This window comes from Abrus precatorius, unplaced genomic scaffold, assembly GCF_003935025.1.
Source record: "Abrus precatorius isolate BTA unplaced genomic scaffold, Abrus_2018 Scaffold11, whole genome shotgun sequence".
NCBI lineage: Eukaryota > Viridiplantae > Streptophyta > Magnoliopsida > Fabales > Fabaceae > Abrus > Abrus precatorius.
In genome coordinates, this window is record NW_020874303.1 from 24912394 (window position 1) to 24927843 (window position 15450).

General features: G+C 31.8%; 3 protein-coding genes across 3 annotated transcripts; all 3 read right to left on the reverse strand.

Annotated features, from left to right (window-relative positions):
* Nucleotides 1–4439, reverse strand: LOC113855180 (formimidoyltransferase-cyclodeaminase-like). The gene is made up of 3 exons (XM_027486699.1): nucleotides 4294–4439; nucleotides 1519–1930; nucleotides 1–923 (listed from the first exon to the last, which is right to left on the reverse strand). The coding sequence occupies exons 1-3, from the start codon at nucleotides 4423–4425 to the stop codon at nucleotides 406–408; spliced, it is 1062 nt and encodes a 353-aa protein (XP_027342500.1). The 5' UTR covers nucleotides 4426–4439; the 3' UTR covers nucleotides 1–405.
* Nucleotides 4440–8782: 4343 nt separating this feature from the next.
* On the reverse strand, nucleotides 8783–11197 carry LOC113855186 (formimidoyltransferase-cyclodeaminase-like). The gene is made up of 3 exons (XM_027486707.1): nucleotides 11152–11197; nucleotides 10408–10808; nucleotides 8783–9437 (listed from the first exon to the last, which is right to left on the reverse strand). The coding sequence occupies exons 2-3, from the start codon at nucleotides 10787–10789 to the stop codon at nucleotides 8923–8925; spliced, it is 897 nt and encodes a 298-aa protein (XP_027342508.1). The 5' UTR covers nucleotides 10790–10808; nucleotides 11152–11197; the 3' UTR covers nucleotides 8783–8922.
* A 1518-nt stretch (nucleotides 11198–12715) lies between these two features.
* On the reverse strand, nucleotides 12716–15336 carry LOC113855899 (QWRF motif-containing protein 3-like). The gene is made up of 6 exons (XM_027487530.1): nucleotides 14188–15336; nucleotides 13816–13935; nucleotides 13603–13719; nucleotides 13124–13213; nucleotides 12935–13042; nucleotides 12716–12799 (listed from the first exon to the last, which is right to left on the reverse strand). Exons 1-6 carry the CDS (start codon nucleotides 15334–15336, stop codon nucleotides 12716–12718), a joined length of 1668 nt encoding a protein of 555 aa, XP_027343331.1.
* Between the last annotated feature and the right edge of the window lie 114 nt (nucleotides 15337–15450).

A 15450-nucleotide genomic window follows, 5' to 3' on the forward strand; every position in this document is an offset into this window, starting at 1 on the left:
AGCATAGAAGGGAATACTGTTGATATATACTATAGCTGCCCATACGTGTCATTTGAAAACACTTACCACATATGTTGGTTTTTAATCTTCAGAAGAAAAAAAAAATGTACATAAAACTAATAGTTTTGGGCTTTGGACCCTCCTCTATATTGGCACAAGATCACTAGAGAAATTCACAATATGGGTTTGATGGATGCCCATTGTGATCGGCTGAGCCATGAAACCCATATGTAAAATTACTAGGGCTAAGTTTGTCATTCCCTCCAACCCTTTAGGAAACTACGTTGACCTAATAAAAAAAAACATTTAGGAAGCTACAATTTTTTATTTTTTGAACTGCAAAGCCAATTAAAATCTCACAAATTGATTTTAATTGATTATTTATCATTAATTTAATAACGATGATCATGATCTGTTAGCAGAGATTAGATTCATGTATTCTTGTAGGATCATTTCTGGAGAAAAATCAGTGAAATATCCTTTTTCTACATCCAATCCTTCTTGTGCTGCCAGCATTTCAACCCTATATTGCACCCTGTCAGATCCAATCTGATTGGGCTCCAAAAGCATGCAGGCTATTTCAGTGGAATCCTCACCATGAACAAGCCCAAGTGTTTGCACAGTAGGAAGCCCACCACCACGTGCACTAACTTTCCTTGCAATCCTTCTTGCTGCTGACACATCAGTGGATAAGATTGGTATGTTGTAAAGCGTGACCCAAGGGCGTGCCCCAATCATTGAGATCCCTTTAGCTCTTGAAACAACATTGGGCCCTTCATTTGGGTTTTGAGGTAGGATATCAGGCATGGCCCACCCAGCCCATTGGTTGCCCCTGAAATTGGGCCGGTAATATCCAAGCTCTCGCCTTATGGTGTCTAGTTCCTTCCCTGTTGGGTGTGCTGCAGCATACAGAAATACTGGCACTGCACTCACATAAAAACAAAAGCAGTATATATCATATCATGAATTTCTCCTGCACTGCATCACACTTGAGTCTATCATATCATGAAATTTGCCTCTTCTAAAGTACAAAGTGTATACTCCCAAACTCTTAATATAAATTAAAATATATTTACCATGATGACCCTTTAATTTGTCAATGATCAGAGGGTGCTGAAAGAGTTTATTTGGATATACAGAAATGACTTACCAACCTTCTTATAAATTCTTTTTAATTAACTCATTTTAATAAATTTTATAAAATAAAAGTGTTAAAATAAACTCCTTTTAGTTAATTCTTCAAAATTTTACATTTAAGTTTACAAATATAATATAACAAAATTCATTAATTGTTACAACTTTTAATAAAATTTGACTAGTTTTTGTCACATGTACTTAGAAAAAGTTTAAAAAAATGATGAATACATTTTCATTTAACTATTACTCATGTATAATCTTGCACTATAGATAATTGACCTTTAATACAAACATTTTGTTCTAATGGGAGAAACATTCTTTTATGATGTAATTCATGCTTTGATGCACCAATGTGTTCCATTGCATGGTGCATGCACTTACCATTGAACCGGTTGCCAATATCTGCTGACACTGCTTTGGCCAACCACGCAGCCTCATCTAGTGATGCACGAGCAAGTGGATGAAAAACAATGTCATCCACAACGCCCAACCGTGGATGAGCCCCTTCATGCAATTCAAGATTGATGGCACTGAATGCAGCCTCGGCCATTGCTATGACAGTTTGGTGCAAAGGGCTGTATACAGCACTTCCTGTGCAGTCATGCAAAACATACGATACAAGGGTGTACCTTGCTCTGTTGTAAGCTCTATCATGAAACTTGTTCACAATTATGGTTTCTGGGTTCAACCTTGCAGCTCGTTCGATTGAATCAAGAGTTGCAATGTTGCGTGCTTCCGAGACAAAAAACTTGCAGCATAATAAGATTGATTGGTCTACGGTTTTCTTTTGCTCCTGCAAATATTGCAAGAGAGAAAAAATTTGCCCCATTGAAACAGGGATTTTAAAAGATAATATAATGAAAGCAGTGCAAAAAATAAAAATGAAATGAAACCTTGTACTCACAAAAAATGTGGTTTTACTTTGTTTACTTCTCAGGATAATGCTTGTTGGGTGTTTATACTTTGAATGAGATTAAGAAACTGATAAATAATATAATCTAATACAATTAAAAAAGTAAGAAACAACATGAATCCAAAACGAGTCTTGACATTATTAATGTTTATAAATCATTATTGTTCTTTATACACGGTGCATTTCAAGGTTACTATTATTCAATTAACTTTCTCTGTCGTCACTCCCAACGTTACACAACATATACTAATAATTTGTTTAGATAGAAAAGGGGAAAAAAAAAATACAGATAATATTACATTTTTATTTACTTGGTTAAAAAAAAGTGAAAAAAAAAGAAGGGAAAAGTTTGATCTCCTTTTACTTTCTACCAAAGAAACGATGAATACAGCTCAAGGGGTTGCGGTTGTTTACTATTCATAAAGACCTAAGATAAACTTTTTAGCTGAACTATATATATACACACACACAGAGGGTTAACCTGAAAATCATATACGGATCATTGGATTTGAATATGTACGTTTGTTTTAAATTTCAAACTCCATTTGATGTAAATGAAAAATTATTCGGATCTTCTCCAATTTACTTAAGAATTGGACGCAATTATGGAAATATATGAATTAGGTTAATTTTATATTTGTTTAAGCGAATTGAAACTTTCCTAAACAAATTTGCGAATCTGAAATTCGTGATCTTTTTTTAATCAAATATGCAATTCCTCATAGCAGCCTATTCTATCCCAACTAAGGAAATACAAAATCAAATTCAGAGCGGAAAACAATTTCATTACTTTAATGTTCCAAAACCCTTTCGTGGATTTACTATTTGATCATTCCTCCTCCTTCAAGTGCTAAATCTAAACATTAGCATCTACCATACTAACAGGTCATTCAAACACAAGAAACAGCCATGCAGGGATTCTGTTTTGTTGATAAAGTCTTGTCTTAGACCGACCCTTTTAATGTTTGCACAACGCCTGCTTAAGAAAAATAAAATGTACTCTTTTCAGGATTCGCAGATCAAATTGGACAGTCTTGATCCCGAATGGGAGAGGATCTGGATCAGTGACAGTAACGTTCGACACTGGCTTAGTTTCTGGCGTTAATCCAATAATGCATTGCAGTAATTCTGCAATTTCTTTATCCTTCTACTATAGTTAGCTGGGAAACAAATTAGCAAGTTTTATTTAGCGTGCACCGCATGTTTATTTTTATCATTATTATTACCCTCACACAAGATGATGCGTCCCCTATACAAGACGTGGGTCAGTGCCAACAACTACTGTAAATATTCTGACCACTAAAAAGAATTATTGTGTATTCTTATCCACATTTTCTCGCACACGTTGTTTTTTTTTTTTTCTACAGATATTTAATTAGCTTCTAGAAGATAAGGGATTAAAAAAGATGTTTGCTGTATTTTTTCTTTAACTATTTTTTAATAATCTTGTTGTGTATCTTGTAAAACAAAATTATATAAAAAAACATTTATTTATCATCTTAAAAACATAAAATATATTCAATACTTTTTTATTTAATAATTAATAAGAATTATAAAAAAAGTTCAAAGCTGTAAATTATTCAAAACAAAACATACACGGTTGAAGAAGAATACGATTGAGGAGATATGATTGAATGACAAAAGTCAAAAACCACTTGAACGAAAATTGCAGGTGCATTGAAGAAAGCAAGAGAAATGAACGACCTTTCAGATTTATTTTGAGAAAGAGATTGATGATCAATGGTTTTAAATACGTCAAACTAATCTGTACAGTGGTCCATGGACATAACTTCTTAATTATATTATAACAAATGCGAACCTCAATTTTATTAATTGAGTTCAAGTATTTATTATTATTTTTAACTATAGTTGAGGCCGGTGTATCTATTTACCAGTATTAGCATTATATTCAGCTGAAACAAGAACACTAGAAGATAACCAAAACCACAAACTGCTACACCCCAGCCCCACCCATTTTTTTCCCTTTCGTTGTTCCTTGGCTTCCTCTATGTATTTGGCTAACATTTTAAACAACATAGAAAGTAAGCTATGTTGAGTAGTCAGAGAAAGAAATAAACCAAATAAGGGGGAATGGGTAAGGAACAAAGAGATTATATGTAGATTTTAATTAGCATGTATTTGATGTGTTAATCAATAAAATTGCCACAAAAAATGAACTAGTATATTGAGGGTCTGATAACGATCACAGAAGCGAAAGAAGACAAGGAAAGAGAATTTCTGACCTTGTTAGTGCAATGGAAATCCATGGCGATTATTCTGGAGTGAAGCTTGAAGCCGTGTTCACAGGGGATATTGTTAAAGTAAATTACAGACGGGAAGTCGTGTGTACTAATAAGTATGGAACTATTAGTCATTTTCACGGGTGAAAGATATCAAAAACAAGCTAACTTACGTCTTCACGTGGTGCCACGTCACACCATTATCCCAGAAGCAAGCAAGCCAAGGCTTGTGTAACAAAAATTTTGGTTTAGGAGCTCAACTTTTTTTAAGTTCAAATTAATTAAGGTACGAAGAGCTAAAGTTCTTTTAATAATATATGTTTATAATTTAACTTATAGAAAATGATCGAATAAATGAAATTTATAAATTTTAAAAGTTAAATTATAGAAAATTATGGAATAAAGTTTAATTTTAAAAATTTTATCATCAATAATTTGTTTTTTGTTTTCATTCTTAACTTGATTGATAGTAAATATTCAAAATTTAATTATTAATCAATTGGTAAAAAAATAGTATGTAATTAGTTGATTAATAATAAATAAACAAAGTTACATATAATTTTAATATTGTATTAATATAAGATGTATAATAAATATATATATATATATATATATATAATACAACTAATTTTAATTAGAGTCTTAATTTTTTAAGTGAAAATGAAATTTATATTAAAAAAATAGTTGGACAGTATATTTTATTCAATAAAATTAGATATATATTACTTAAATTAATTCAAATGTTTAAATTTTATTAAAAATAAACTATTAAATAAATAAATGATTTAATATCTTTAAATATTCTAAAATAATAAAATTTTATTAAGAAAAATACATATATTATTTTAACTTTATAAAAAAATGATAAATAATTTATATTTTAATTAATTTTTACTATTATTCGTTAGTTAAATTCAATCTTAAAAATGAGATTACTACATTTTGTTAAAATGTTAGGAGTAAATTTTATTCAATATTTTTTAATGTATTAAGAAAATGTTAAAAGAATTACAAAAAGATATAATATTATTTTCCTCTCAAGGCATGAATCACATTATGCTTCTCTGAAATCTTTTAGTTGATGGCCTTGTTAATTATCAGATTTTGAGCAGCGATGTCAATGAATAATCTATTTTAACAATCAACAATTAATAATTAATTTCAAGTAGTAACATTTATTTTTTTAATTCAAGTGTGAACTTTTTTATTTGAATAAGAATTTTCTTTTTGTAGAAGATAGTTCTAAGTATGAGTATATGTAAGTATTAAATGAAAAAAAAATTAATGTGAGAGCCAAATAAGTAAATCTTAATCGTTAAATATAATTATGAATAGTTAAAAGTAAAATATTGAATAATATAATATTTTAAAATGATTATACAATTATATAATTATTTTAATCTTTAACATTTGTATATAACTGTATAGTAAAAGAATATCTTTCTTGATATTTTTTTTATCATATACGGATCGAATAACACAAAATATTAATTTAATTGAACTAAAATACTAATTTTCGTGTTTCAATGACAGAACAACAAAACTGTATTATTGAAGGTATTGAATTCATATACCTTTTTTTAATTCATTTGTTTCTAAGACATGACAAAGCACATGTCATTTATTTCCACCACGTATTCCGCTTCTTATCTCGTTTTTCTTTATTGTTACTCCACGCGGAAAGCCCATAGAATTAAAAGGGAAATCCACTGAATTGGATCCTCTTCAGCTGATTAAGCAATTTTTTTTTAATGAGAAACTATTTTTTATAGAATAAAATTGTATACAAATTTATACACAGTCTACAAATAGATAAAGAGAGAGAGAGAGAGAGAGAGAGAGAAAGTGATGTAACGAAAATAAATTAAAAAAATTTATGAATAATATCACTCTATTTTATCAGGGTAATCGTTTACAGATAATTAAATAAAGGCTTAAAAATTTTGGAGCAGAGATGTGATGTTATTATTAATATATAAATAATAGCCGGTACTTTCAGGGGCTCAATTTTTTTTTTCTACATTTATTGTTTAGAAAACATTTCTTCTAGACCAAAATTTTGAACAGTAAATACGCTTTCACTTAGTTTTTTTTTATTTATTTAAACGAAAAAATTTTGCTTAATCAAATGTGCAAAAATGACATTAACTATAGACAGTTAGTGTAAAAAATATAAATGATCCTAACCTCTTTTTTTTTAAAAAAATTGACGCTTAAAATTTATTATATAAACTAACACTAATAAGTATATTATTTAATGAAATAATTTTAATTATTTATTTGTTAAAAAGTTAGCTCATACAATACTCATAAATTATTATATTTACTATTTATTTAGGTAGAATTAGAATAACATAATTAATATTTTATTAAAACTTCAACTTAACATTTTTTTGTTAAAATTATACTTAATCGAAGTATTTGGTTTTTGATTAAAAAAAATGGAGGAAGTATTGAAATAAGAAAAAGAAAGAAAGAAGCATATTAATATACTAGGCTCAATTTTGTCTTATGGTTTGTGTAAGCCCATCGAAATTTGTATTTGATGCATACTATTTTAGATTATTGATAAGAGAGACCCGTTGCCAAAATGGAGAGAAGATGTAAATATTCCAAGATTTCTATCACCGTATTGAAGATTTAAATTGAAAATGATCTATCTTTCAATGAATAAATAATTTAAATAAGATTTTGGTACTATAAAAATTTAATTTTTTAAATATAATTATCTAATTTTGAAATTTATTTATTTATTCTCGTTATTAACAAATTGTTAACTTATTTTATTATATATTTTTATAATATTTAGGTTAATTCATGTAATATAATTGCGATATGACGTGCATGAAACGTGTTATTATCATATCATTCGCAGTTTCTTTTCCAATTTCTTGCCTAGCATCGGGTTAATGAGAAAAGAGTTTTTTCATTTAAATTAAAATATATCATTATATTATTTTTTATAACTCAACGATGGATTAATTGTTTTATTTATGTTACAGAAAAATTCACTTTTAACATTTTTTGAAGCTGGTAAAGATTTTGCCTATAGTTGTCAAAACTTGTTCTGAAAATATTAACATTATTGTTGATACAAATCTCACATGGACATTTTAACATGCCTGATAAAAAAAAAGATATTTATTTGATATTTTACAACATGGTCTCTTTCAAGTTTCAATACGAATTTCGGATGTGGAGTGAGAGTTTCTGGATCGGTTCTCTGACGATGATAGGTGTGGGCCTCGTGTTCTATTGCAAAATCAACATTGTGGATAGTTCTCAACGTGGGTTCAAGAGATCATTAACGATGGGTTACTGTCATTAGTTAATTCCAATTGTTGTGATGTTATCAGAGATGTTTAATTTTTCTTCGGCACTGAATTGTTGGGAGAGTAACCCCTGTGGCAGTGACGTTGCCATCAACAAGACAAGGGTTAAGGATGAAGAATAGTGCAAAAAGTAATTCAAAATTTAATTTAAGAATAAATGGTACAAAAATTAAAAGGGATGATGTAACTTGTAAGTAGAAAATTTAGAGGTGCAAAAAGTAATGGCCTCACCTAAATTGCTTAATAAGATTACAGCTTTTTGGCCATTGAATCCTTGGAGTTTTGGAGTTGCATACCTAAGCTTATTTTGTCTGTGGGATAAAGTTTAACGCGCCAAGTTGGATGATTATTAAGAAGAGGAAAAAAATAAATCGGGTGACGTTCGATTGAAATATCCAGACAAATTGCAGAAAATGTGAAAGGATATGCGTAATATTTGGTGGTGACATTGACATCCAACGTTCTTATTATTAACTTTAAATATGCTTCTAGTTTTTATATTTTTCATAAATTTTAATTCAAATTTTTCTACATGTCTATTTACCGCTGTGTCACCTAAAATACCTATTTAAATTTAAAGGTACCAAAAAAATTTTTAGTAATAACTTTAAGGATTATTTTTTTCATTTTTAATATGTTTTTGGAATACATTTATATAAAAAGATAAAAAAATAAATAAATTTATACCCACACTGTGATATATAATACTAATTTTTAGATATTTAAACAACATAACTATATAAAGAGTATAACAAGTAATGTGTCTAAAACTTTTTTTTTCATATACGCAAAAACAAAATGTGCTTCTAACAAATTTTCTGGGTGAAATATCTTTTATGCACAACATCACCACAAATTAATTCACCGTGACCCACTCCCCCCAACTCCTTGTTTCTCATCTATCCCACTGAAGAAAACTTTAAGATAGTTGAATGTAAAATTGCCAAACTAGGATTACGATGAGCAAATTTTCCAGTGGCAAACTTGCCAACACACCGAGAGGATCAATAAGGTTAGGTCCACCCATCTTTTTATATAGAACATTTGAAGGACAAGCAGAATTGGGAGATATGTTAGAAGCTAGAATGACATCTTTTAGGATCAGTTTAGTATCTCTTGGAAACAAATCTACAAATTTAAAGTTGAACAATGGTGATATGAAAAATTCATCAATAATTTTTTTTTTCTATCTTAATTTCAAGGAAATACCAGATTAACTTTGACTCTGGAAGGAAAATTCACTAAATGGCAAAAACCATACTTGGCAAATTGTATATACAGTAAACCAGTCCCCTATACATCAAATTCTCTCTTCAAACAACTTCAAGTAACTTTTAACTATTTCTTCCTGTGAAAAGTCTGTGTAGTATCCCCTCTCCACAGAAATACCTTCTTCCTTTGCAAGGAGCTCAACTTCTTGTTGTACTCTTTCACCACCAACTTTATTTGGATCCAACAAATTACAGGCTACCTCAATGACACCTTCACCATGTGCAAGTGCCATGGCCTGTACAGAAGCAAGTCCACCGCCTCTTCCACTAACCCTTTTTGCAATTCTACGAACAGCACTGATATCAGAAGATAATACAGGGACATTGTAGTTATCAACCCAATTGGTTGCTCCAATGACCGCAACACCTTTTGTTGAAGTAACTTGAGATGGACCACAATCAGGCTTTAGTAGCACAGAGTCTGATTTTAGCCCCCCAATCCACTGGTTTTCACTAGAATTTGGTTTAAAATAACCAAAAATTCTTCTGATTGAATCTAGTGTCCTCCCCTCTTCATGTGCTGCTCCATATAGATAAGTAGAAACTGCAGATAATTTTAATGATCATTGACATGCAAATATATAAATTTACAAAGATGATTGGCATACTAAGCACAATTCAATAATCACTTTATGAGTGTGCAAATTAGTAATTATGAAATTCATTATGTGAGAACAAGGAAATATCCATACAAATTGAAACTTGAGAGCTAATAATAATTTAACATAAAGACATGATTCTTAACCAACAATCAAACAGAAGCGTTCAAGAAATATACTTCTTGAGAAAACTGGAGGTTATTTCCCCCATGTATTGTAATCTATAAGATTAACTCTGAATTTAGCAAATATTGTTCAACTTGTATCATCACTTTGTTAACTTAAGCATTTATATACCACTACCTTTTTATCTTCTTAAATGCCAAGTGTGTTTACAAGCTTCTGAAGCAGCATAGCTTGTACAACGAGTTAAGCAAAAATGCAAAATACAAGAGTCTCTTTGTAATTATTCAACAGTGGCAACCGTGGAATAAATGGCTCCTAGTCATCGGTACCATGCCAATAGACTGCTGCAATTTTATAAATTCATCATTACATAATGTGCTGAGACTGATCAAATTATGTTTAAGCACACTCTCCTAAATAGCTAGAATGAACTTCTACTTTGTTTACAGCAACTTATAACCTTTTTCCAATAAATGAGATCGATGAATAAATTTTATATCTCTTTCTCCCTTTATAAACATTAAATAAGCAGTTTTGATAATAAAAAATAGTAAATTTTTATTAAAAAATAAATATTTATTACATTGCAGATACAAAAATACAATAAATATTTTCTTTTTGGATAAAAGGTTAGTAATAACAAAATCATTAAAGTTTGTAAATATTTATGGAGAGGAAGATAAGCGCACACACACACACAAAAAAAATTCACATGAAAATTCAAAGAAACAACATTCTATTTCTTGATATCATATAATGTGATTCCCAACCCCAAGCCATGCTACTAACCTTGCAGACTAGAACCCATGTCTATAGCTAAACACCTAGCATTCCTAGCTGCTTGATCCAAGGAAGCACCAACCAGTGGGTGAAAACATATATGATCCACGACACCAAGTCGAGGATGAGTTCCAGAGTGCATCTGAAAGTCAACGGTGTCAAAAGCAGCCTTAACCATTGCCAACACAGCATTTGTCAAGTGACATGGCTCTGAAGGAGCCAAGTCAGAGACAAGCGTGTAACCCACTCTATTGTAGGCCACATCTTCAAACTTGTTGATTATTGGAGCCAGAGGAAAAAGCTTTGCAGCTCTTTCAATTGATTCCAATGCACTCCTGTTTCTGCTCTCTGATATATATACCTTGCAGCAACCCAGAATGGATTTCAACATTTTTCTTTGCAATTACCACCTGCAAACAATGGGTTGTGGAGTGAGACAACAAAAATGACTCACCTTTAATTAAAACCTGTGGCGATTATTCATTTCAGCCAAGGAACAAAACCTTATCTCAAATGTTATTAATGAAATCTTTTACTTTTTTAAAATATGAGTTGTGAGGTGAGAAGACAGTTTCACAACAGGTAATTTTGGTGGCATAGATAATCCCCAAAATGGAAAATGCAAAGACGTATTAGAATTGCAAGAACATGCCCAGAAAATATTTAATGTAATTTAGCGTTTCCGTTTCCGAAACACTATCACAAGAGGGGTCGGGGGAATAGAAAGAGAAATAAATAAATAAAATAAAATACCTGTTTTCAGTGCAAATCTGTGGACCAAGGAACCACTAGGCTTAGGCGTTAGAGAAACCAAAGAAATATTTGTTTTGTGCAATTTAGGAGCTCGTGGTCCTGGGCTCATAATAATGGTAAAGAAAGCCCAACAGGCTATGTACTTATCATGGCCTAATGGACTCAGAAATGCTTACCCACCAAATTCCATCCAAATTGAACAATTTGTGTCACTTATTTTGACCAAAAAGTGTCATCTTTCTTGATGTAGTTGTAATAAGATTTGAATTTTATACTCTTATATTATGTATACTATCCTAACTTTTTAACATTAATTCAATCCTAGCAGGTACAATTTATGTCATCCCAGTATTATCTAAAAAGAGGATTAAATATAATTGAAAATTGTGTAATTTATTAAAATGTGATCGTAATGTTGTGATAGCATTACATATTTTTATTAATTTAAATACAAGTAATTCTAAATATATATATATATATATATATATATATATATATATTAGTAGACCTGAAATTATCAATTATATGAATAAAAGTTGTACTTAGAATGCCCAGAGCTGAAGTTTAAGAGAATGGTGTAAGCAACAGTACTCTAGATTTTTTGTATTATTAATTTCTGAAAAATGAAATTATCAAGCCAATTATAAGGAACAAAATTATGTAGCTTTTGTGATCACAATATTTAGAGACTTTCATGATTTGAATTGATGTTTCCAAGTTTGTGTAAGATATAAACGGACTCAGCATATGATATATCATCAAATCCTTCACAGATCAAGTCCACGAGTATCAAAATTGTTTTCACAAGCCGCGCATTTAACTTTATCAAGTCCCAACAATTCTATCCTAATTACTGCTGCAAAAGATTTTTTTTCCACATGAACATGTGAGCCTTTTGCAAGGAGGAAGTTGCAACTTGAACAATTCGGAGTAGCAAAGTGGACAATTCATTTTTAATGGAAGACACGAAACATACCAACCAAAGCACACAATGGAGGAGTGCGCACAGGTGATTGCCCATGCATAAAATTCACTTCTTAAATTAATATTTACTTTCCGCCTCTATAAAATACATTCTATGGAAAATGAATGATAATTAATGGATTTTCTTGCGTATAAGGATGTCATAGTAGAAAAATGGCAGGGTGCAATTAATTTTTTGTTAGGAACAAATTTGTATTTTTAAATTGATTGAACGTAGTTGCTTTAGGAAAATCCCCAACATACGATTTTTAGCCATTTTAAATAATAAATAAAGATTACTCATCCAAATTTTAAGTGAAATAAGCAATTTCCCATGCAAGTACAAAATAATGCACCAAGTCACAAACTATGGGTTTAACATGCTTATAACAAATGGCGAGACGTATAGAACAAGAATGTATTATTAAACCGGTATTTATACTACCATGAAGGGACACTATGGTATGTAAACGGATCCTACATGTTGTCCAAAGAACAATCATTACAGTTTTGAGGACAATGTAAACAGTTGCAATGTTAGCAAAAGTTGTCAAACTATGCTTCTATATTTCAGGACTTCCATTGTCTAAGTAGATAATATCTATGAAGTGATCCCCGCTAGTAGATATTTCCTTTGCCAATCTTCAAGTTGAAAGACATTGCACTTCATACTTCTTTCTTGTAGCTGCCAATATTTGTTGTGATAAAATTAAACATAAATAATCTAAAAGGATTTTGTGTCTAAGCAGTACATAAGCAAAGATTAGAAATTAGGATGAAGTTTAATTTTGAAAGTGTCACACAAATTATTTTTAGTTACCTCGAAGATTGATATGGTCTGGAAAAGATCATAGAACTCCTCTAAAATCTGCTTCTCTTGTGCAACAATTTTTGCTAATTCTGATAGCATTGTAGCAGTCTTATCAACCTGCTGATGAATCATTATTTCGATCTCAATCTAAGTTGTCATTAAATAATAACTGGACTAGCACAGTGTTAGCAAACATACTGAAGATGAAAAAGTAGTTAACATTGACTTGATGGAGGCTGTGAGGTCAGATGCATGCCTTATAGCAATGGATGTTGATTGCATGTTCACCTGCAAGCATAAGAATTATGTCAATGCAATTTTCCTATCACTGCTAATAGGTAAATGTTTCCGGCAAAATTATTAACCACCAAAGTGGAACATCTTTCGGTGTCCCCTTACATTGCAATTAATATTTTTGAGATGTGTTTGCATTAAAAAACATAAAAAGTAAGAGAAATATAAAAATAATTGTATAAGATACAACACATCCTTTAATATTGATTGAAATTTATTAAAAATGATAAAGTTTTTGTGAATTCCAATTTTAATTTAACTTATAATTCTAATAATTTTAGTTAATAAATCAGACTCCATCAAAATGAATGTGTTCTTACCTGTTCAGTCGTTCAAAAAGTTCAAAAACAGAATTGATGTTTCTATTGTACCTAGTTACCTACCCTAGCACCTTCCAAAAGAGGAACTCTGCACACAACGGAATGCAAACACTCTTTGGTGGCAGTAATTGCTGACACGTGCTGCCTTTCCATGCCTCCCCAAGCTTCCAATAGCTTCATCTGCCAAAACAACAACGTATCACCTCAGAATATGGAAATGAAATCATTGAAATAACATGTTGAGCAAATCTTAATAAAGTGAGATTTACAACTGACTTGAGAATACAGTACAAAAGTGATCTTCATATCAAGTTTTTCTCTTGCAAACTGTATCTTCTTTTTCAGAACAGAATGCTGCAACTTTGTGAGCCCATCCCAAGCACGCATCAAATTGCTCTAAACACAGTCATTAATCAAGAAATCATCAATTCATACAACTACACATTACTTCCACCTAATTTTTTTCTCTATTTTATTCTTTCTACCATTTTACATAGCATATTATAAATTTCAGTTCTTTTTTTTTTCCCTCTTTCTATCTCTCACTAATTACATACACATAGTGACTTAGTGAGTATATGAAGTATGAACAACATTTTTCTATATATATATATATATATATATATATATATATATACATATACTTACCTCAGCCTGATGAGAGATGTTTTCATTCACAGCTTGAGCTCTGGCATTTGCAAACCGCCATTGAATGAAACGATTATGAAGCATTCTAAGCTGATGAACAACCTCTGAGTTTATTCCAAAACCAACCGGAGAAGAACCAAACCCAGATAATTTCTTACTCTTGAAAAGATCAAAACCCAAGCTGAGAAACTTTTCCACCCCTTTAGCCTTTGTAGGACCAATGGGGTGCTTCAAGCTCGAAAACAACATCGTTTTATCCATGCTTTCAACCGACATAGCCGGTGACTCTGACCTCGCAGGTGACAAAGCCCACTGAGACTTGGAACTCTTGTACCCAGTAAGCGAATTAGCCCTCTTTATCGCCGTTTTCAAGTTGAACCTCTTCAAAACAGAGGAATCACCGTCCAAGTTCGCAATGTTAGAATCTGAAGTTCCTCTTCGAGCCGCCCTTCTCGACGTTACGTCACTCGTGTACCTCGACGGAACCTCCTTACCCGCTTTTCTCGACGTTGTTCCCATGTCACCATAATCAGATTCTAAATCAAGAGAATTTGAGAAAGAACAAGAGTTTCTCCGTGAAGACAGTGATTTAGCATTCTCACCGGTGAAGACAGCGCTGTTAGAACCGTTTTTCTTTGAAGAAGGTGATGATTCTCCGGGTGCTATGAATCTTCCCGAGAACCTCGTGGACCCACCAATAATGGGTCGATCATTTTCCTTGAAGCCATTGCTTGCAGTCGAAGAAGTTGCGCAGTTCTCGAAGCCTCTGCTACCCATCTGCGAAAAAATGGAGCTTGATTTGTTATGTCTCTCTTTCTCGTTCACGTTGAGTTGCTCTATGATTCTGTCTTCGGTGATGTGATCGGCGAGAGTGCCAGAATCTCTCTTCGCCGTCGTTGAAGAAGAAGAAGAAGAAGAAGGCCATAGTTGGTGGCGCGTGAAACCCGGGTCCTCGGTGATCTTGTGTCGCCGGCCATCGGCGGGACTGGACGATTTGCGTCGAATTGGGGAATTGCATTCTATGGATTCCAGAGAGGGTGTGGTTGCGCTTGGAGGGGAAGGTGAAAACCGTGAGGTCAGTTCCCGGTTTCTGTGTAGGCGAGATTTTGGAGACGAACTAGAAACCGGAGAGGTGTTGGGCGTTTTCATCGGAGAGAGAGGAAGATCTTGGAACCGTAGCGGGTGTGACAGTGTTGCATGTATGTTATGTAACAGTGTGACACTTGAAAATGGCGCGGCGAAATATTTAATGAAAATTGCTGT